Raw genomic sequence first — 23726 nt, 5'->3', positions numbered from 1 at the left:
CTGTCTTTTACCATGTCCCCTCTCATTACCCCTTTACCTCTCCTCCTCACTGTCTTTTACCATGTCCCCTCTCATTACCCCTTGTACCTCTCCTCCTCACTGTCTTTTACCATGTCCCCTCTCATTACCCCTTGTACCCCTCCTCACTGTCTTTTACCATGTCCCCTCTCATTACCCCTTGTACCCCTCCTCACTGTCTTTTACCATGTCCCCTCTCATTACCCCTTGTACCCCTCCTCACTGTCTTTTACCATGTCCCCTCTCATTAACCCTTGTACCCCTCTCCTCACTGTCTTTTACCATGTCCCCTCTCATTACCCCTTGTACCCCTCCTCCTCACTGTCTTTTACCATGTCCCCCTCATTAGCCCCTTTACCCTCCTCCTCACTGAATTTTACCATGTCCCCTCTCATTACCCCTTGTACCCCTCCTCCTCCTCACTGTCTTTTACCATGTCCCCTCTCATTACCCCTTTTACCTCTCCTCCTCACTGTCTTTTACCATATCCCCTCTCATTACCCCTTGTACCCCTCCTCCTCACTGTCTTTTACCATCTCCTCTCATTACCCCTTTTACCATGTCCCTCTCATTACCCCTTGTACCTCTCCTCCTCACTGTCTTTACCATGTCCCCTCTCATTACCCCTTTTACCCCTCCTCCTCACTGTCTTTTACCATGTCCCCTCTCATTACCCCTTGTACCCCTCCTCCTCGCTGTCTTTTACCATGTCCCCTCTCATTACCCCTTGTACCTCTCCTCCTCATGTCTTTTACCATGTCCCCTCTCATTACCCCTTGTACCCCTCCTCCTCACTGTCTTTTACCATGTCCCCTCTCATTACCCCTTGTACCCTCCTCCTCACTGTCTTTTACCATGTCCCCTCTCATTACCCCTTTTACCCTCTTCATCACTGTCTTTTACCCTACTCCCACTCATTACCCCTTGTACCCCTCCTCCTCACTGTCTTTACCATGTCCCCTCATTACCCCTTGTACCTCTCCTCCTCATGTCTTTTACCATGTCCCCTCTCATTACCCCTTGTACACCTCCTCCTCACTGTCTTTTACCATGTCCCCTCTCATTACCCCTTTTACCCCTCCTCCTCACTGTCTTTTACCATGTCCCCTCTCATTACCCCTTTTATCTCTCCTCCTCACTGTCTTTTACCATCTCCCCTCTCATTACCCCTTTTACCTCTCCTCCTCATGTCTTTTACCATGTCCCCTCTCATTACCCCTTGTACCCCTCCTCACTGTCTTTTACCATATCCCCTCTCATTACCCCTTTTACCTCTCCTCCTCACTGTCTTTTATCATGTCCCCTCTCATTACCCCTTGTACCTCTCCTCCTCACTGTCTTTTACCATGTCCCCTCTCATTACCCCTTTTACCTCTCCTCCTCACTGTCTTTTACCATGTCCCCTCTCATTACCCCTTGTACCTCTCCTCCTCACTGTCTTTTACCATGTCCCCTCTCATTACCCCTTTTACCTCTCCTCCTCACTGTCTTTTACCATGTCCCCTCTCATTACCCCTTTTACCTCTCCTCCTCACTGTCTTTTACCATGTCCCCTCTCATTACCCCTTGTACCTCTCCTCCTCACTGTCTTTTACCATGTCCCCTCTCATTACCCCTTGTACCCATCCTCACTGTCTTTTACCATGTCCCCTCTCATTACCCCTTGTACCCCTCCTCACTGTCTTTTACCATGTCCCCTCTCATTACCCCTTGTACCCCTCCTCACTGTCTTTTACCATGTCCCCTCTCATTAACCCTTGTACCCCTCCTCACTGTCTTTTACCATGTCCCCTCTCATTACCCCTTGTACCCCTCCTCCTCACTGTCTTTTACCATGTCCCCCCTCATTAGCCCCTTTACCCCTCCTCCTCACTGAATTTTACCATGTCCCCTCTCATTACCCCTTGTACCCCTCCTCCTCACTGTCTTTTACCATGTCCCCTCTCATTACACCTTGTACCCCTCCTCCTCACTGTCTTTTACCATGTCCCCTCTCATTACCCCTTGTACCCCTCCTCCTCACTGTCTTTTACCATGTCCCCTCTCATTACCCCTTTTACCTCTCCTCCTCACTGTCTTTTACCATGTCCCCTCTCATTACCCCTTGTACCCCTCCTCCTCACTGTCTTTTACCATCTCCCCTCTCATTACCCCTTTTACCATGTCCCCTCTCATTACCCCTTGTACCTCTCCTCCTCACTGTCTTTTACCATGTCCCCTCTCATTACCCCTTTTACCCCTCCTCCTCACTGTCTTTTACCATGTCCCCTCTCATTACCCCTTGTACCCCTCCTCCTCACTGTCTTTTACCATGTCCCCTCTCATTACCCCTTGTACCCCTCCTCCTCACTGTCTTTTACCATGTCCCCTCTCATTACCCCTTGTACCTCTCCTCCTCATGTCTTTTACCATGTCCCCTCTCATTACCCCTTGTACCCCTCCTCACTGTCTTTTACCATGTCCCCTCTCATTACCCCTTGTACCCCTCCTCACTGTATTTTACCATGTCCCCTCTCATTACCCCTTGTACCTCTCCTCCTCACTGTCTTTTACCATGTCCCCTCTCATTACCCCTTTTACCTCTCCTCCTCACTGTCTTTTACCATGTCCCCTCTCATTACCCCTTGTACCTCTCCTCCTCACTGTCTTTTACCATGTCCCCTCTCATTACCCCTTTTACCTCTCCTCCTCACTGTCTTTTACCATGTCCCCTCTCATTACCCCTTTTACCTCTCCTCCTCACTGTCTTTTACCATGTCCCCTCTCATTACCCCTTGTACCTCCCTCCTCACTGTCTTTTACCATGTCCCCTCTCATTACCCCTTGTACCCCTCCTCACTGTCTTTTACCATGTCCCCTCTCATTAACCCTTGTACCCTCTCCTCACTGTCTTTTACCATGTCCCCTCTCATTACCCCTTGTACCCCTCCTCACTGTCTTTTACCATGTCCCCCTCATTACCCCTTTTACCTCTCCTCCTCACTGTCTTTTACCATGTCCCCTCTCATTACCCCTTGTACCCCTCCTCACTGTCTTTACCATGTCCCCTCTCATTACCCCTTGTACCCCTCCTCACTGTCTTTTACCATGTCCCTCTCATTAACCCTTGTACCCCCTCCTCACTGTCTTTTACCATGTCCCCTCTCATTACCCCTTGTACCCCTCCTCCTCACTGTCTTTTACCATGTCCCCCTCATTAGCCCCTTTACCTCCCTCCTCACTGAATTTTACCATGTCCCCTCTCATTACCCCTTGTACCCCTCCTCCTCACTGTCTTTTACCATGTCCCCTCTCATTACCCCTTGTACCCCTCCTCCTCACTGTCTTTTACCGTGTCCCCTCTCATTACCCCTTGTACCCCTCCTCCTCACTGTCTTTTACCATGTCCCCTCTCATTACCCCTTTTACCTCTCCTCCTCACTGTCTTTTACCATGTCCCCTCTCATTACCCCTTGTACCCCTCCTCCTCACTGTCTTTTACCATGTCCCCTCTCATTACCCCTTGTACCCCTCCTCCTCACTGTCTTTTACCATGTCCCTCTCATTACCCCTTTTACCTCTCCTCCTCACTGTCTTTTACCATGTCCCCTCTCATTACCCCTTGTACCCCTCCTCCTCACTGTCTTTTACCATCTCCCCTCTCATTACCCCTTTTACCATGTCCCCTCTCATTACCCCTTGTACCTCTCCTCCTCACTGTCTTTTACCATGTCCCCTCTCATTACCCCTTTTACCCCTCCTCCTCACTGTCTTTTACCATGTCCCCTCTCATTACCCCTTGTACCCCTCCTCCTCACTGTCTTTTACCATGTCCCCTCTCATTACCCCTTGTACCCCTCCTCCTCACTGTCTTTTACCATGTCCCCTCTCATTACCCCTTGTACCTCTCCTCCTCATGTCTTTTACCATGTCCCCTCTCATTACCCCTTGTACCCCTCCTCCTCACTGTCTTTTACCATGTCCCCTCTCATTACCCCTTGTACCCCTCCTCCTCACTGTCTTTTACCATGTCCCCTCTCATTACCCCTTTTACCCCTCTTCATCACTGTCTTTTACCCTACTCCCACTCATTACCCCTTGTACCCCTCCTCCTCACTGTCTTTTACCATGTCCCCTCTCATTACCCCTTGTACCTCTCCTCCTCATGTCTTTTACCATGTCCCCTCTCATTACCCCTTGTACACCTCCTCCTCACTGTCTTTTACCATGTCCCCTCTCATTACCCCTTTTACCCTCCTCCTCACTGTCTTTTACCATGTCCCCTCTCATTACCCCTTTTACCTCTCCTCCTCACTGTCTTTTACCATGTCCCCTCTCATTACCCCTTGTACCCCTCCTCACTGTATTTTACCATGTCCCCTCTCATTACCCCTTGTACCTCTCCTCCTCACTGTCTTTTACCATGTCCCCTCTCATTACCCCTTGTACCCCTCCTCCTCACTGTCTTTTACCATGTCCCCTCTCATTACCCCTTGTACCCCTCCTCCTCAATGTCTTTTACCATGTCCCCTCTCATTACCCCTTTTACCACTCCTCCTCACTGTCTTTTACCATGTCCCCTCTCATTACCCCTTTTACCTCTCCTCCTCACTGTCTTTTACCATGTCCCCTCTCATTACCCCTTTTACCTCTCCTCCTCACTGTCTTTTACCATGTCCCCTCTCATTACCCCTTTTACCTCTCCTCCTCACTGTCTTTTACCATGTCCCTCTCATTACCCCTTGTACCTCTCCTCCTCACTGTCTTTTACCATGTCCCCTCTCATTACCCCTTTGTACCCCTCCTCCTCACTGTCTTTTACCATCTCCCTCTCATTACCCCTTTTACCATGTCCCTCTCATTACCCCTTGTACCTCTCCTCCTCACTATCTTTTACCATGTCCCTCTCATTACCCCTTTTACCTCTCCTCCTCACTGTATTTTACCATGTCCCCTCTCATTACCCCTTGTACCTCTCCTCCTCACTGTCTTTTACCATGTCCCCTCTCATTACCCCTTTACCTCTCCTCCTCACTGTCTTTTACCATGTCCCTCTCATTACCCCTTTTACCTCTCCTCCTCACTGTCTTTTACCATGTCCCTCTCATTACCCCTTGTACCTCTCCTCCTCACTGTCTTTTACCATGTCCCTCTCATTACCCCTTGTACCCCTCCTCACTGTCTTTTACCATGTCCCCTCTCATTAACCCTTGTACCCCTCCTCACTGTCTTTTACCATGTCCCCTCTCATTACCCCTTGTACCCCTCCTCCTCACTGTCTTTTACCATGTCCCCCCTCATTAGCCCCTTTACCCCTCCTCCTCCTCACTGAATTTTACCATGTCCCCTCTCATTACCCCTTGTACCCCTCCTCCTCACTGTCTTTTACCATGTCCCCTCTCATTACCCCTTGTACCCTCCTCCTCACTGTCTTTTACCGTGTCCCCTCTCATTACCCCTTGTACCCCTCCTCCTCACTGTCTTTTACCATGTCCCCTCTCATTACCCCTTTTACCTCTCCTCCTCACTGTCTTTTACCATGTCCCCTCTCATTACCCCTTGTACCCCTCCTCCTCACTGTCTTTTACCATGTCCCCTCTCATTACCCCTTGTACCCCTCCTCCTCACTGTCTTTTACCATGTCCCCTCTCATTACCCCTTTTACCTCTCCTCCTCACTGTCTTTTACCATGTCCCTCTCATTACCCCTTGTACCCCTCCTCCTCACTGTCTTTTACCATCTCCCTCTCATTACCCCTTTACCATGTCCCCTCTCATTACCCCTTGTACCTCCTCCTCACTGTCTTTTACCATGTCCCCTCTCATTACCCCTTTTACCCCTCCTCCTCACTGTCTTTTACCATGTCCCCTTTCATTACCCCTTGTACCCCTCCTCCTCACTGTCTTTTACCATGTCCCCTCTCATTACCCCTTGTACCCCTCCTCCTCACTGTCTTTACCATGTCCCCTCTCATTACCCCTTGTACCTCTCCTCCTCATGTCTTTTACCATGTCCCCTCTCATTACCCCTTGTACCCCTCCTCCTCACTGTCTTTTACCATGTCCCTCTCATTACCCCTTGTACCCTCCTCCTCACTGTCTTTTACCATGTCCCCTCTCATTACCCCTTTTACCCCTCTTCATCACTGTCTTTTACCCTACTCCCACTCATTACCCCTTGTACCCCTCCTCCTCACTGTCTTTTACCATGTCCCCTCTCATTACCCCTTGTACCTCTCCTCCTCATGTCTTTTACCATGTCCCTCTCATTACCCCTTGTACACCTCCTCCTCACTGTCTTTTACCATGTCCCCTCTCATTACCCCTTTTACCCCTCCTCCTCACTGTCTTTTACCATGTCCCCTCTCATTACCCCTTTTATCTCTCCTCCTCACTGTATTTTACCATCTCCCTCTCATTACCCCTTTTACCTCTCCTCCTCATGTCTTTTACCATGTCCCCTCTCATTACCCCTTGTACCCCTCCTCACTGTCTTTTACCATATCCCTCTCATTACCCCTTTTACCTCTCCTCCTCACTGTCTTTTACCATGTCCCCTCTCATTACCCCTTGTACCTCGCCTCCTCACTGTCTTTTACCATGTCCCTCTCATTACCCCTTTTACCTCTCCTCCTCACTGTCTTTTACCATGTCCCCTCTCATTACCCTTGTACCTCTCCTCCTCACTGTCTTTTACCATGTCCCCTCTCATTACCCCTTTTACCTCTCCTCCTCACTGTCTTTTACCATGTCCCCTCTCATTACCCCTTCTACCTCTCCTCCTCACTGTCTTTTACCATGTCCCCTCTCATTACCCCTTGTACCTCTCCTCCTCACTGTCTTTTACCATGTCCCCTCTCATTACCCCTTGTACCCCTCCTCACTGTCTTTTACCATGTCCCCTCTCATTACCCCTTGTACCCCTCCTCACTGTCTTTTACCATGTCCCCTCTCATTACCCCTTGTACCCCTCCTCACTGTCTTTTACCATGTCCCCTCTCATTAACCCTTGTACCCCTCCTCACTGTCTTTTACCATGTCCCCTCTCATTACCCCTTGTACCCCTCCTCCTCACTGTCTTTTACCATGTCCCCCCTCATTAGCCCCTTTACCCCTCCTCCTCACTGAATTTTACCATGTCCCCTCTCATTACCCCTTGTACCCCTCCTCCTCACTGTCTTTTACCATGTCCCCTCTCATTACCCCTTTTACCTCTCCTCCTCACTGTCTTTTACCATATCCCCTCTCATTACCCCTTGTACCCCTCCTCCTCACTGTCTTTTACCATCTCCCCTCTCATTACCCCTTTTACCATGTCCCCTCTCATTACCCCTTGTACCTCTCCTCCTCACTGTCTTTTACCATGTCCCCTCTCATTACCCCTTTTACCCCTCCTCCTCACTGTCTTTTACCATGTCCCCTCTCATTACCCCTTGTACCCCTCCTCCTCACTGTCTTTTACCATGTCCCCTCTCATTACCCCTTGTACCTCTCCTCCTCATGTCTTTTACCATGTCCCCTCTCATTACCCCTTGTACCCCTCCTCCTCACTGTCTTTTACCATGTCCCCTCTCATTACCCCTTGTACCCCTCCTCCTCACTGTCTTTTACCATGTCCCCTCTCATTACCCCTTTTACCCCTCTTCATCACTGTCTTTTACCCTACTCCCACTCATTACCCCTTGTACCCCTCCTCCTCACTGTCTTTTACCATGTCCCCTCTCATTACCCCTTGTACCTCTCCTCCTCATGTCTTTTACCATGTCCCCTCTCATTACCCCTTGTACACCTCCTCCTCACTGTCTTTTACCATGTCCCCTCTCATTACCCCTTTTACCCCTCCTCCTCACTGTCTTTTACCATGTCCCTCTCATTACCCCTTTTATCTCTCCTCCTCACTGTCTTTTACCATCTCCTCTCATTACCCCTTTTACCTCTCCTCCTCATGTCTTTTACCATGTCCCCTCTCATTACCCCTTGTACCCCTCCTCACTGTCTTTTACCATATCCCTCTCATTACCCCTTTACCTCTCCTCCTCACTGTCTTTTATCATGTCCCCTCTCATTACCCCTTGTACCTCTCCTCCTCACTGTCTTTTACCATGTCCCCTCTCATTACCCTTTTACCTCTCCTCCTCACTGTCTTTTACCATGTCCCCTCTCATTACCCCTTGTACCTCTCCTCCTCACTGTCTTTTACCATGTCCCCTCTCATTACCCCTTTTACCTCTCCTCCTCACTGTCTTTTACCATGTCCCCTCTCATTACCCCTTTTACCTCTCCTCCTCACTGTCTTTTACCATGTCCCCTCTCATTACCCCTTGTACCTCTCCTCCTCACTGTCTTTTACCATGTCCCCTCTCATTACCCCTTGTACCCCTCCTCACTGTCTTTTACCATGTCCCCTCTCATTACCCCTTGTACCCCTCCTCACTGTCTTTTACCATGTCCCCTCTCATTACCCCTTGTACCCCTCCTCACTGTCTTTTACCATGTCCCCTCTCATTAACCCTTGTACCCCTCCTCACTGTCTTTTACCATGTCCCCTCTCATTACCCCTTGTACCCCTCCTCCTCACTGTCTTTTACCATGTCCCCCCTCATTAGCCCCTTTACCCCTCCTCCTCACTGAATTTTACCATGTCCCCTCTCATTACCCCTTGTACCCCTCCTCCTCACTGTCTTTTACCATGTCCCCTCTCATTACACCTTGTACCCCTCCTCCTCACTGTCTTTTACCATGTCCCTCTCATTACCCCTTGTACCCTCCTCCTCACTGTCTTTTACCATGTCCCCTCTCATTACCCCTTTACCTCTCCTCCTCACTGTCTTTTACCATGTCCCCTCTCATTACCCCTTGTACCCTCCTCCTCACTGTCTTTTTGTCCTCCTCATTACCCCTTTTACCATGTCCCTCTCATTACCCCTTGTACCTCTCCTCCTCACTGTCTTTTACCATGTCCCCTCTCATTACCCCTTTTACCCCCTCCTCCTCACTGTCTTTTACCATGTCCCCTCTCATTACCCCTTGTACCCCTCCTCCTCACTGTCTTTTACCATGTCCCCTCTCATTACCCCTTGTACCCCTCCTCCTCACTGTCTTTTACCATGTCCCCTCTCATTACCCCTTGTACCTCTCTCCTCATGTCTTTTACCATGTCCCCTCTCATTACCCCTTGTACCCCTCCTCACTGTCTTTTACCATGTCCCCTCTCATTACCCCTTGTACCCCTCCTCACTGTATTTTTACCATGTCCCCTCTCATTACCCCTTGTACCTCTCCTCCTCACTGTCTTTTACCATGTCCCCTCTCATTACCCCTTTTACCTCTCCTCCTCACTGTCTTTTACCATGTCCCCTCTCATTACCCCTTGTACCTCTCCTCCTCACTGTCTTTTACCATGTCCCCTCTCATTACCCCTTTACCTCTCCTCCTCACTGTCTTTTACCATGTCCCCTCTCATTACCCCTTTTACCTCTCCTCCTCACTGTCTTTTACCATGTCCCCTCTCATTACCCCTTGTACCTCTCCTCCTCACTGTCTTTTACCATGTCCCCTCTCATTACCCCTTGTACCCCTCCTCACTGTCTTTTACCATGTCCCCTCTCATTACCCCTTGTACCCCTCCTCACTGTCTTTTACCATGTCCCCTCTCATTACCCCTTGTACCCCTCCTCACTGTCTTTTACCATGTCCCCTCTCATTAACCCTTGTACCCCTCCTCACTGTCTTTTACCATGTCCCCCTCATTACCCCTTGTACCCTCCTCCTCACTGTCTTTTACCATGTCCCCCTCATTACCCCTTGTACCCTCCTCCTCACTGTCTTTTACCATGTCCCCTCTCATTACCCCTTGTACCCCTCCTCCTCACTGTCTTTTACCATGTCCCCTCTCATTACCCCTTGTACCCCTCCTCCTCACTGTCTTTTACCATGTCCCCTCTCATTACCCCTTGTACCCCTCCTCCTCACTGTCTTTTACCATGTCCCCTCTCATTACCCCTTTTACCTCTCCTCCTCACTGTCTTTTACCATGTCCCCTCTCATTACCCCTTGTACCTCCTCCTCCTCACTGTCTTTTACCATGTCCCCTCTCATTACCCCTTGTACCCTCCTCCTCACTGTCTTTTACCATGTCCCCTCTCATTACCCCTTTTACCTCTCCTCCTCACTGTCTTTTACCATGTCCCCTCTCATTACCCCTTGTACCCTCCTCCTCCTCACTGTCTTTTACCATCTCCTCTCATTACCCCTTTTACCATGTCCCCTCTCATTACCCCTTGTACCTCCCTCCTCACTGTCTTTTACCATGTCCCCTCTCATTACCCCTTTTACCCTCCTCCTCACTGTCTTTTACCATGTCCCCTCTCATTACCCCTTGTACCCCTCCTCCTCACTGTCTTTTACCATGTCCCTCTCATTACCCCTTGTACCCCTCCTCCTCACTGTCTTTTACCATGTCCCCTCTCATTACCCCTTGTACCTCTCCTCCTCACTGTCTTTTACCATGTCCCCTCTCATTACCCCTTGTACCCCTCCTCCTCACTGTCTTTTACCATGTCCCCTCTCATTACCCCTTGTACCCCTCCTCCTCACTGTCTTTACCATGTCCCCTCTCATTACCCCTTTTACCCCTCTTCATCACTGTCTTTTACCCTGTCCCACTCATTACCCCTTGTACCCTCCTCCTCACTGTCTTTTACCATGTCCCCTCTCATTACCCCTTGTACCTCTCCTCCTCATGTCTTTTACCATGTCCCCTCTCATTACCCCTTGTACACCTCCTCCTCACTGTCTTTTACCATGTCCCCTCTCATTACCCCTTTTACCCCTCCTCCTCACTGTCTTTTACCATGTCCCCTCTCATTACCCCTTTTACCTCTCCTCCTCACTGTCTTTTACCATGTCCCCTCTCATTACCCCTTGTACCCCTCCTCACTGTATTTTACCATGTCCCCTCTCATTACCCCTTGTACCTCTCCTCCTCACTGTCTTTTACCATGTCCCCTCTCATTACCCCTTGTACCCCTCCTCCTCACTGTCTTTTACCATGTCCCCTCTCATTACCCCTTGTACCCCCTCCTCCTCACTGTCTTTTACCATGTCCCCTCTCATTACCCCTTGTACCCCTCCTCCTCAATGTCTTTACCATGTCCCCTCTCATTACCCCTTTACCCTCCTCCTCACTGTCTTTTACCATGTCCCCTCTCATTACCCCTTTTACCTCTCCTCCTCACTGTCTTTTACCATGTCCCCTCTCATTACCCCTTGTACACCTCCTCCTCACTGTCTTTTACCATGTCCCCTCTCATTACCCCTTTTACCTCTCCTCCTCACTGTCTTTTTTACCATGTCCCTCTCATTACCCCTTGTACCTCTCCTCCTCACTGTCTTTTACCATGTCCCCTCTCATTACCCCTTTTACCTCTCCTCCTCACTGTCTTTTACCATGTCCCCTCTCATTACCCCTTTACCTCCTCCTCACTGTCTTTTACCATGTCCCCTCTCATTACCCCTTGTACCCCTCCTCCTCACTGTCTTTTACCATGTCCCCTCTCATTAACCCTTGTACCCCTCCTCCTCACTGTATTTTACCATGTCCCCTCTCATTACCCCTTGTACCCCTCCTCCTCACTGTCTTTTACCATGTCCCTCATTACCCCTTTACCCTCCTCCTCACTGAATTTTACCGTGTCCCCTCTCATTACCCCTTGTACCCCTCCTCCTCACTGTCTTTTACCATGTCCCTCTCATTACCCCTTGTACCCCTCCTCCTCACTGTCTTTTACCATGTCCCCTCTCATTACCCCTTTGTACCCCTCCTCCTCACTGTCTTTTACCATGTCCCCTCTCATTACCCCTTTTACCTCTCCTCCTCACTGTCTTTTACCATGTCCCCTCTCATTACCCCTTGTACCCCTCCTCCTCACTGTCTTTTACCATGTCCCTCTCATTATCCCTTGTACCCCTCCTCCTCACTGTCTTTTACCATGTCCCCTCTCATTACCCCTTTACCTCTCCTCCTCACTGTCTTTACCATGTCCCCTCATTACCCCTTTTACCTCTCCTCCTCACTGTCTTTACCATGTCCCCTCTCATTACCCCTTTTACCTCTCCTCCTCACTGTCTTTTACCATGTCCCCTCTCATTACCCCTTGTACCCCCTCACTCTTTACTGTCCCTTTTACCCTGTCCCTCACTCATTACCCCTTCTCATTACCCTCCTCACTGTCTTTTACCATGTCCCCTCTCATTACCCCTTGTACCCCTCCTCACTGTCTTTTACCATGTCCCCTCTCATTACCCCTTGTACCCTCCTCCTCACTGTCTTTTACCATGTCCCCTCTCACTGTCTTTTACCATGTCCCCCTCATTACCCCTTTACCTCTCCTCCTCACTGTCTTTTACCATGTCCCCTCTCATTACCCCTTGTACCCTCCTCCTCACTGTCTTTTACCATGTCCCCTCTCATTACCCCCTTGTACCCTCCTCCTCACTGTCTTTTACCATGTCCCCTCTCATTACCCCTTGTCTTTACCATGTCCCCTCCTCCTCCCTCCCTCACTGTCTTTACCATGTCCCCTCTCATTACCCCTTGTACCCCTCCTCCTCAATGTCTTTTACCATGTCCCTCTCATTACCCCTTGTACCCCTCCTCCTCACTGTATTTTACCATGTCCCCTCTCATTACCCCTTGTACCCCTCCTCCTCAATGTCTTTTACCATGTCCCCTCTCATTACCCCCTTTTACCCCTCCTCCTCACTGTCTTTTACCATGTCCCCTCTCATTACCCCTTGTACCCCTCCTCCTCACTGTCTTTTACCATGTCCCCTCTCATTACCCCTTTACCCCTCCTCCTCACTGTCTTTACCATGTCCCCTCTCATTACCCTTTGTACCTCTCCTCCTCACTGTCTTTTACCATGTCCCCTCTCATTACCCCTTGTACCCCTCCTCCTCACTGTCTTTTACCATGTCCCCTCTCATTACCCCTTTTACCCCTCCTCCTCACTGTCTTTTACCATGTCCCCTCTCATTACCCCTTGTACCCCTCCTCCTCACTGTCTTTTACCATGTCCCCTCTCATTACCCCTTGTACCTCTCCTCACTGTCTTTTACCATGTCCCCTCTCATTACCCCTTTTACCATGTCCCTGTCATTACCCCCCTTGTACCTCCCCCTCCTCACTGTCTTTTACCATGTCCCCTCTCATTACCCCTTGTACCCCTCCTCCTCACTGTCTTTTACCATGTCCCCTCTCATTACCCCTCATTGTACCCCTCCTCCTCACTGCTTTTACCATGTCCCCTCTCATTACCCCTTGTACCCTCCTCCTCACTGTCTTTTACCATGTCCCCTCTCATTACCCCTTGTACCCTCTCCTCACTGTCTTTTACCATGTCCCCTCTCATTACCCCTTGTACCCCTCCTCACGGTCTTTTACCATGTCCCCTCTCATTACCCCTTGTACCCCTTCCTCACTGTCTTTTACATGTCCCCTCTCATTACCCCTTGTACCCCCTCCTCACTGTCTTTTACCATGTCCCCTCTCATTACCCCTTTTACCTCTCCTCCTCACTGTCTTTTACCATGTCCCCTCTCATTACCCCTTGTACCCCTCCTCCTCCTCACTGTCTTTTACCATGTCCCCTCTCATTACCCCTTGTACCCCTCCTCACTGTCTTTTACCATGTCCCCTCTCATTACCCCTTGTACCCCTCCTCACGGTCTTTTACCATGTCCCCTCTCCTTACCCCTTGTACCCCTCCTCCTCACTGTCTTTTACCATGTCCCCCCTCATTACCCCTTTTACCCCTCCTCCTCATGTCTTTTACCATGTCCCCTCTCATTACCCCTTGTACCCCTCCTCCTCACTGTCTTTTACCATGTCCCCTCTCATTACCCCTTTTACCCATCTTCCTCACTGTCTTTCACCCTATTCCCTCTCATTACCCCTTGTACCGCTCTTCCTCACTTTCTTTTACCCTATTCCCTCTCATTACCCCTTTTACCCCTCTTCCTCACTGTCTTTTACCCTATTCCCTCTCATTACCCCTTGTACCGCTCTTCCTCACTTTCTTTTACCCTATTCCCTCTCATTACCCCTTTTACCCCTCTTCCTCACTGTATTTTACCCTATTCCCTCTCATTACCCCTTGTACCGCTCTTCCTCACTTTCTTTTACCCTACTCCCTCTCATTACCCCTTGTACCGCTCTTCCTCACTGTCTTTTACCCTATTCCCTCTCATTACCCCTTTTACCCCTCTTCCTCACTTTCTTTTACCCTATTCCCTCTCATTACCCCTTTTACCCCTCTTCCTCACTGTCTTTTACCCTATTCCCTCTCATTACCCCTTGTACCGCTCTTCCTCACTTTCTTTTACCCTACTCCCTCTCATTACCCCTTGTACCGCTCTTCCTCACTGTCTTTTACCCTATTCCCTCTCATTACCACTTCCCCCTTTCTCTACCCTCCTTCCTTTCCCTGTTAGCTCTTTATGTGAAGAAAAGTATTTATTTTCATTTATCAAAGCCTTTCCCCCCTGAGAGAGGAAATGTGCCGTGTCTGCAAAATGCTGTGTGTGTGTGTGCGTGTGTGTCGGGGGTACAGAGCGATGCTGGAGGTTATTATGTAGAGACTGGGACGCGACAGGAGATTCCTCTGATTGGGAATAAAACACCATCTTATCTATTTACATAAAGCCCAGTGCGATTGATACACACACACACAACACTCACACAAGTGCACACTGTAGCCATTAAAACACACAGACACATACACACAGAGATGCACACCAGCAATACACACACAAGCCCTCACAAAAACTGCAGAAGCAGGCAAATACACTTGTAAACAAACACTAGAGGAAATTCACAAAGGGATTTGTCGTAATTAAATTGCAATGATCGCCCTTTTTAGATTTCACTTTGATGATGGAAAAAGATCAAGTTAAAACGAAGACATTCTGGAAAACAGCTCTAATGGAACTTAAATGAAAAAGAACATGTAATTATCCACGCCTGGCAGAGGAGAGGAGCCTTGGAGAGAAAAGAAAACACCCTGCTTTATTACATGTTGATGCTGAAGCTAGCAGCAGCACAACAATACCATTTATTTGTTGCAAACCTCAAGTCTGCTGACATGCAATAAAATGAACCTTCTTCACAACCCTCACTGCCAATAACCCCTGCTTAGACAAAGACTGTGTCCGAAATCTGTCTTGCCCACTACTTACTAAAACAACATACTGTGTATTAATAGCACTGCAAAGTATTTACAATGTACTGTTTAGTAAAAACGTATGCAGTAAGAAACAAATATCAACATACTACTCATCCAAGGGGTCATCTAATGCACAATATGCATATGTTCATTTATGTAAAGCGCATCCCCTGATTATCAGCTGTCAAACACAAGTCTGAAAAGACAATTATCTTCCTCAATAATGTGCAGCGACTTGTACTTGATGAAAAGCTGACATGAGTATAACATCCTGGCATTTAAAGCATACTACATTTTCTACATTTTACATTTCTTTTTTCACATACCCAAAAAGCCGACTATTTAGAAAGTATGGGTCTTTGGACATGGCCAAAGGCTTTATATGAAAGAAACATAGACTTTCCCTTTTGATTCTTATTAACCTGACCTATGACCTCCCCTCTGATTCCATAGTGACCGCCCCATGACCCATGTGACCCCTCTGGGACTGAAGGCATGGAATGTGGACTTGACCTCTCAGGCTCCGCTCTTCACAGCAGGAATTTGTGTATGTGCATTCGTTAGTGCGTGTGTGTGTGCGTTCGTTAGTTTGTGCGTGCGTTCGTTAGTTAGTTAGTTTTTGTGCGTTCGTTAGTTAGTTAGTGCGTGCGTTCGTTAGTTAGTTAGTGCGCGTTCGTTAGTTAGTTAGTGCGCGTGCGTAAGGTTTGTTAGTTAGTGCGTGCGTTCGTTCGTTAGTTAGTTAGTGCGCGTTCGTTAGTTAGTTAGTTAGTGCGTGCGTTCGTTAGTTAGTTAGTGTGTGCGTTCGTTAGTTAGTTAGTGCACGTTCGTTAGTTAGTTAGTTAGTTAGTGCGTTCGTTCGTTCTTTAGTTAGTTAGTTAGTGCGCGTTCGTTAGTTAGTTAGTTAATTAGTGCGCGTTCGTTAGTTAGTTAGTTAGTGTGCGTTTGTTCGTTCGTTAGTTAGTTAGTTAGATAGTGCGTGCGTTCATTAATTTGGTTAGTGTGCGTTCGTTAGTTAGTTAGTTAGTTAGTGCGTGCGTTCGTTAGTTAGTTAGTTAGTGCGCGTTCGTTAGTTAGTTAGTTAGTTAGTTAGTTAGTTAGTGCGCGTTCGTTAGTTAGTTAGTTAGTTAGTGCGTGCGTTCGTTAGTTAGTTAGTTAGTGCGCGTTCGTTAGTTAGTTAGTTAGTTAGTGCACGTTCGTTAGTTAGTTAGTTAGTTAGTTAGTTAGTGCGCGTTCGTTAGTTAGTTAGTTAGTTAGTTAGTGCGCGTTCGTTAGTTAGTTAGTTAGTTAGTTAGTGCGTGCGTTAGTTAGTTAGTTAGTGCGCGTTCGTTAGTTAGTTAGTTAGTTAGTTAGTTAGTGCGCGTTTGTTAGTTAGTTAGTTAGTTAGTGCGTGCGTTCGTTAGTTAGTTAGTTAGTGCGCGTTCGTTAGTTAGTTAGTTAGTTAGTGCGCGTTCGTTAGTGCACGCGCGTGTGAGTTTGTGTCTGTCTGCAGATGGGAGCCCCATATGCTCTAACCCTAATACCAGTCCAGTGTTATCAGTCCCAGGTATTCACTAACCATACAACTACACCGCAAAACAAAGCAACAAAAACTGCATCAAATACCCCCCCCCAGTCAGGCAATCTCTTTCTGTGATACTGCAAACTAAACCTCTTCTACAGACTCCCTGCAGCTGCAGAACACACACACACACACACAACCTCTGCTCAGCAAGCTGTGTGGCCCTGTATCGAGCTGAGTACAGGTGGGATAGGGGTCTGTCTGCTGCCATGGCTCTGATTGGTCCAATCTAACCCTGACAGCAGGTCAACACCCCTAAATCTAACAGCCAATCACTGGAGATCACTGGGGGAATGGAACTCATGGAGAAGGTACAGTACAAGCCAATGTGAAGGACAGAAAATAATATACTGTATGTGAATGTAAACAAATAAGTATTTCTCAGAATTTGAGTTTTTAGTGTAAATAAAGTGTTGTTGTGAGCAGGTGGTGTTCACTCCTGCTGGAAGTGTCTCACTTTCCTGTTCTAAAATAGACCCGTGTGTGTTTGCATATGATAAATAAATAAATATAGTGAGGGAGGCAGGGAGATGCAGATAAAGAGAGATCCCTCATGCACACCTCTCTCTTGCTCCACCTCCTGCGTGCCTTCTCCTCTCTTCCCTCTCCTCCCTCCCTCTGTACCATATGTGTGTCAACCTTGACCCAGAGCAGTAGAGCACAGGAGCATTGAGTGGGAGAGGGAGCAGGGGAGAAAGGAGAGAGAGGGGGGGAGGCAAAGTGAGGAGGGCACATTGCCCTGTTTATGTAAGATTTGAGCACACATCCAAAATGGCCACTAACAGAACAGTGAGAGTGGAGCAGAGAGGGAAAGGGAGATTTAACCCCTAAGTATCTGTGACAACAGGAACACTTAGTTAATGTAGCCTACCCAGTACTCTGAGCATGAGTATGTTGCCTCTCTGAGCATCTCACTCCACGGAAACAAAGTACGTAGAGATTCCTCTGTGGCCTAGCGATTAGCAGCATGTTTCTCCTCCTCTCCTCCCTCCTTCTCTCACTGCATCCGTTCTCATTGACATCATTATCTGAGACATCGACAGAGGGGAGGACTGGGAAACAGAGAGAGCAGATCTGCTGGGAATCACTTCCCCAATCATTAAAACTCTCTTATCCCTCGAATACCTGCTTGTTAAACACTGTGTGTGTGTGTGAGTGTGTGTGTGTGTGTGTGTGTGTGTGTGTGTGTGTGTGTGTGTGTGTGTGTGTGTGTGTGTGTGTGTGTGTGTGTGTGTGTGTGTGTGTGTGTGTGTGTGTGTGTGTGTGTGTGTGTGTGTGTTAAACAGGCTCAATCGGAGCATGCATTAACGGATTTGCGGTAGTCTATTAGGAGTGTGAATGTGTGTTCTCTACTCTCCTCTTCCATCACCAGAACCTGTCCTTTTCCTGTCATGAAAGTTTAATCAGCCATTTAAAAGCCAGTGACCAGGCTGAGTCTCTGTTTGTACCCTGCCTCCAGGTTTGAAGAAACTGATACAGGCAATGCAGAGGTCAGCCCTGGTCCAGCCAGCGTGCCCTGCAGGCACTGAGTAGTAGCTTCAGTACATCAATTCACTGATTACAACTGGAACCACTTTTACCATGATAAATCAGGGCCAAGTGAGAATAGTCCAAATTAAAGAGACTATTTAGAGATTGACTATCTTATATGGTAATGTACAGTAGCTGTAAAATTGTGGATGCTTGCAGCAGAGAAGTGAGCCATCAGTTGAGAGCCATCCGTCAGTCTGTAGGTCTACTCTACTGTGTACAGGGAGGAATCCATCAGTCTAGCTAGCATGTGCTGAGAAGGGGAGAGGGGGATACGTCAGTGATAAGTCAGTCTAGCAGGAAAGAGAGAGAGAGATGTAGACCACACAGCTGATATATAGCCTCTGCGGCTGGCTCACTCTCACTCACATCTCTCTCTCTCTCTGTCTGTCTGTCTCTGTCTCTTTCTCGCTATAATTAATTTAGCATGAACACATAGCGGAAGCACATTAATATACAATAGAATAACAAAATGACTTACTATAGAAAAAAAATGCAAACGTCTATTATTTGCTGTTCTCTCCCTTACCCACCCATTTCCCTCTCTCTCCCTCTCTCTTTCTCTCCTATGTTCTACATCTTTCTGTGAATGGGTGATTTATAGGGCTTAATTGCTGGCAGTGGTTCATGTGATCACATGACCATGTCATGACAGCATGTGATAAATACAGTTAATACAATTAAAACACTGCTTTATAGGGGAACCAAACACACACAAACGGATGACAACAGTACTGTTAACCCAGAACTTGTCAAAGCCTTTTTGCTAGTCTGGAAGCCTTAACACACAGTGTGATGTACCAACTCCAGTGGGTATATGAATCCCTCTTTCTACCTCACTGTAAAACACTGGGACTGTGACAGAAGAGTCCGCAGGGTTTAGTCCATACATCTTGTTGTTACATGGAGCTAGATATCAGGGAGTGACCTTTTTATGCACCACACCATACATTGTTAAAATAATGGGGTGTCTTATAGCAGGATGCTCCATCCTGGGGGGGGGGGGGGGGGGGCAGAGAGAGAAACAGACCGTGGAATGGGGTGGCCAAAAATAACTAACTGAAAGTCACACCCCCAATTAGCCACAAATATGACTGCATTGAGGCATATGTGTTTCCTTGGATATACGCACCATGACACTTTTGTGTGTGTCAAGAACTGCAAAGCTGCTGTTTTTTTTCACACACAACAGTTTCCCGTGTGTATCAGGAATGGTCCACCACCCAAAGGACAACCAGTCAAATTGACACAACTGTGGGGAGCATTGGAGTCAACATGGGCCAGCATCCCTGTGGAAGGCTTTCAACACCTTGTAGAGTCCATGCCCCGATGAATTGAGGCTGTTCCCAATATTAGGAAGGTGTTCCTAACGTTTTGTACACTCAGTGTATATATGGGAACAGCCGTGTGTTTAGCACTGGCGTCTCCTTATTTATCTCTGTGTTAGTTAGTTCCCTCGCAGCACTTCAAATGAATGTCATCCTGAGGATATAGAGGGAGAAAGCTAGAATTCAGCAGTTTCCCTGCAGCCTGGTTATTTATCAAGATAACAAGCAGGAGAAGCCTCCTGTTCCAGCCAGGCCTAGGCAATATGTTGTCAGTGTGTGTGTGTGTGTGTGTGTGTGTGTGTGTGTGTGTGTGTGTGTGTGTGTGTGTGTGTGTGTGTGTGTGTGTCCTGCGAGAGGGAAATAAAAGGGTGTTAGAGAGAGGGGATGGACGGCTGCATCTGGTTATGGATGCACTGGGACTAGTAGGTACATTTATATAAGGAGGGACAGGAGTCACACACATAAACACACAATGTTATGGATGCACTATATGCCAAGGTGAAAGATTTAGTCCATGCAGGAATTTGCACACGCGCAAGCACATATGCAGTACAGCTAGGATGTCCCAGTACAGGGATCCATGCTCAATTATACTGAGGCAAATCTCTATTTAGATGTAGTGCTGCATTGTGTGGCTGTTCAAACGGTAGCTAGTTGGGTTTTTAATAAACATTAGCATCGGGGCCAGGGTGTGTATTGCAGCTAGATGGATTCTTCCTGTAGGACTGTGTATTGAGATATATCCTGAGGAGTGTTGGTATTGTGCCATGTTAACAACTCTATAGCATCAGCGCTAACACAAGGGCTGCTGGAGTTTAATTAGACACGGGGTGCAAAGCTAACGAGCTAGTGCTGGGGAGACACTGCAGGGAAGAGAGGAGAGGGAAGACAAGAGGAAGGAGAAATATGTGTGTGTGTGTGTGTGTGTGTGTGTGTGTGTGTGTGTGTGTGTGTGTGTGTGTGTGTGTGTGTGTGTGTGTGTGTGTGTGTGTGTGTGTGTGTGTGTGTGTGTAGAGGACATAGAAGAAAAGAGGAGAGAGGGAGGAGATGAGGGAACGCTGTGGGCTACAGGAAGACCCTAAGGCTAAGAACTATGATAGTGTAATGTATTTCCCCTGAACCAACTCACAACTAATCACTGCATCTCTCTCAATCATGCTGTGAACAGACATTCCCTACCTGAGGACAGTATCTCTGCCTGCCCCCCTCACTTCTCTCTTGCAAACACACACGTGCCCCACACACTCTACCGAAGTCTCCACCAAAGACTCATTAAAATAGATCTGAATAAAACAGACTAAATTTGGGCTCTGTACTCACACAACTAGAAACATGGGAGGAGAGACATACAGCATTGGACATTAACATAATTTGAAAGGAGAAGAGGGGTGCTCTGAGACATTATGTATATATATATATATACATTATGTATATATATATATATATATATATATATATATATATATATACACAAGGATTTTTCTGTACAAGGAGACAAAGACAAATACTGTATTAATGAAGAAAAACACATAAACTCACCCACATACAGTACCTCCCCACATACAGTACCTCCCCACATACAGTGCCTCCCCACATACAGTACCTCCCCACATACACACACTGTGATGTTGCTGTGTCTGTGTCCTTCAATAATAACCTGACCTGCTGGCAGCCTGGGAGGCACCACACACACACACACGCACGCACACACTCACACCCTGTAACGTGCTCTATAGCTTGAGCCTGCTTCTAAAACCCCCCCTTCCTCCAACCCCCACCTCCCCTCTCCCCCAACCAGTGACCTCAGAACTCCTGACAGGCAGAAAATGCTGAAGTATGCAGGTGTCCTAATGTCGCAGCCACACACACACCGCTGTCTTATATTGCACTGATCGGCGTTAACCCTGTCACTGCCACACGATTCCTTAGAGTATATACTTAACAAACACACAGAGCAACTGTGACGCTGATATTGATGCTGTCTTTGTTCAAAATTTCGGGGGCTTTTCGGAGAGTTGTTCGACGAAGTGGACACACACACTTGTGTCTGAGTGTGTATGTGAGCGTTGTATTACAGTGGTGATGAGTCGTCAGGCTGTGAGGCTGTTATCTCAGACACAGTGATATGTGAGGGTGATACTCCACATTGACCAGGCCTTTAAATAAGCCCTTCGATCCTACTGGGACAACAGTAAGGTCACTGCCTGCCTCCGCTCTCCCTGTCTGCCTGCCTGTCTGGCTGCACCCACTGCCAGATCCTTCCATCCCTAAGTCTTTCTCTTCCCTCCTCCTCTCCCTTCCTCCTTCCGCACGCCATCCTTCACTGCCTGGCTGTCTGTCTGCCCCGATAGAGAGGTTCCTCCATCCCTCTCTCTCTCCCTCAATCTCCTCCCATACTCCCACCCGTCCCTCTGTCTGTCAGTGTGAGAAGTGAAGTCTGTCCCCATGGAGACAGGAGACAGAGTCCCAGGGTCAAGGGTCAGCTGAGAGGTGAAAGGTCGTGACCCTATCCAATGACCACTAGGGAGCAGAGAGGGCATGTCACTCCCCACCTGTCAATCAGCCTGTGCTGTCGGACACTAGACAGAGAATTGCATTCCGTCACAGACACAAGCCACAGAGACACGAGCCTGTCAAATATATGCTGTAACAATCCTCAAAAGATACCTTATGTACAGTCACTGTGCTCAGATTTCTGCATACAGAAAACTGAGGACTTTGTTGGGAGGTTTGTATTGTAATTATCACAACATATAGAGCAGGGAACATCAACTAGATTCAGCCGCGAGCAGATATTTTCTTGAGTGGATGGTTGGGGGGCCAGGACATAATTCTAAATCGTTTGTACTCTGCAAATTGATGCGAGCCGCCAGATGATGATCCCTGATATAGAAGGTGAAAGAAGTCCCAACAAGAAAGGCGTCCTCCTGAGCTAGTTGCATGGCTGTCCTCTGGTCGCGCCGACCATTAAAATCATTAGCACTTAACTCTAATCCGTATGGAGCCTGTACATCTACCGCTGCCTGCCTTCACAACCAGAACTGTCAGACGATCAACACACAGCTTCACGAGAGGTATAGAAAACAGAGGCCAACATATCGTCTGGACTGCCTCACTGTATAGAGACACATTCAGAGGGTTACATACTGTGGTAATATTGTACCAAATCTAAACAAAATCAACACAGAAAAGCTTCTGAGGTAAGGAAGTGTGTTTTTATCACTCTGAAGACTGTGAACAATTATTATAACATTTATCAAATTAAATCAGCAAAGTCAACCCCTATTGAAATGTGAAAATGATTTAGTAAAATAGTGAACCCATTTTATAAGACACACTGACAGTTATTTGATAAATATGTTTTAAAGACCATTCAAAGATGATAATCAAAATTGTAAATACTGTTAATATGTATATCCTTCAGTATAATTGTACAATTGTGCTTCATAAAATGCTAAATATTTGTTTAATAAGTATTAGAAATAACAATAATAATCAAACAATAAGATACAATTATATGAATAACTATTATATTAAACTCAATAAAGATTTTGTTGTGAATGTGTATACTTTTCATCTTTTCCAGAATTGTTATAAAGCAATAATATAGCTAGCTTAAAAAAGTAATGTGTGTGTTATGAACCAGGTGATCAGTGAGCTGAGGAGAAGGGACAAGATGGCAGATGTTACCTCAGACTCCAGGTCAAGGGTCAGGGGGCAGGGTTCAGGGGTCACTATCACAGATGGAGGAACTTTCTCGACGTCCTGAGGATAGAGATAATAAAGGCAAGGATTAAAACATAGTAAAAAAAAAGGCAGAAATAGTTTCACAAAAAAATACGCTAAGCTTCTGTACAATCTTAGGAAAAAAGGTGCTATCTAGTACCTAAAAGGGTTATTAATCTGTCCCCATAAGATAACCCTTTAAAGGACCCTTTTTGGTTCCAGGAAGAACCCTTTTCACAGAGGGTTCTACCTGAAACCAAAAAGGGTTCCCCTATGGGGACAGCCGAAGAACCCTTTTGGAACCCTTTTTTCTAAGAGTGTAGCAGGGAGGGAGGTGATTGAGAGAGAAAGAGAAAGAGCACAT

General features: G+C 47.5%; 1 protein-coding gene across 1 annotated transcript in view; it reads right to left on the bottom strand.

Moving 5' to 3' along the window:
* Positions 1-23726, bottom strand: part of LOC115118919 (transcription factor Maf-like) — a 95383-nt gene that overhangs the window by 61705 nt on the left and 9952 nt on the right. The window contains exon 2 of the mRNA XM_065009777.1: positions 23327-23401. Within this exon, the coding sequence (XP_064865849.1) occupies positions 23374-23401 (28 nt within the window). The 3' untranslated portion in view covers positions 23327-23373. The remainder of the gene's footprint in view (positions 1-23326; positions 23402-23726) is intronic.

The sequence above is a fragment of the Oncorhynchus nerka genome, linkage group LG25 (genome assembly GCF_034236695.1).
Source record: "Oncorhynchus nerka isolate Pitt River linkage group LG25, Oner_Uvic_2.0, whole genome shotgun sequence".
Lineage (NCBI taxonomy): Eukaryota > Metazoa > Chordata > Actinopteri > Salmoniformes > Salmonidae > Oncorhynchus > Oncorhynchus nerka.
Note: the sequence above shows the minus strand (reverse complement) of the source record. Positions and strands in the feature narration are given on the sequence as shown.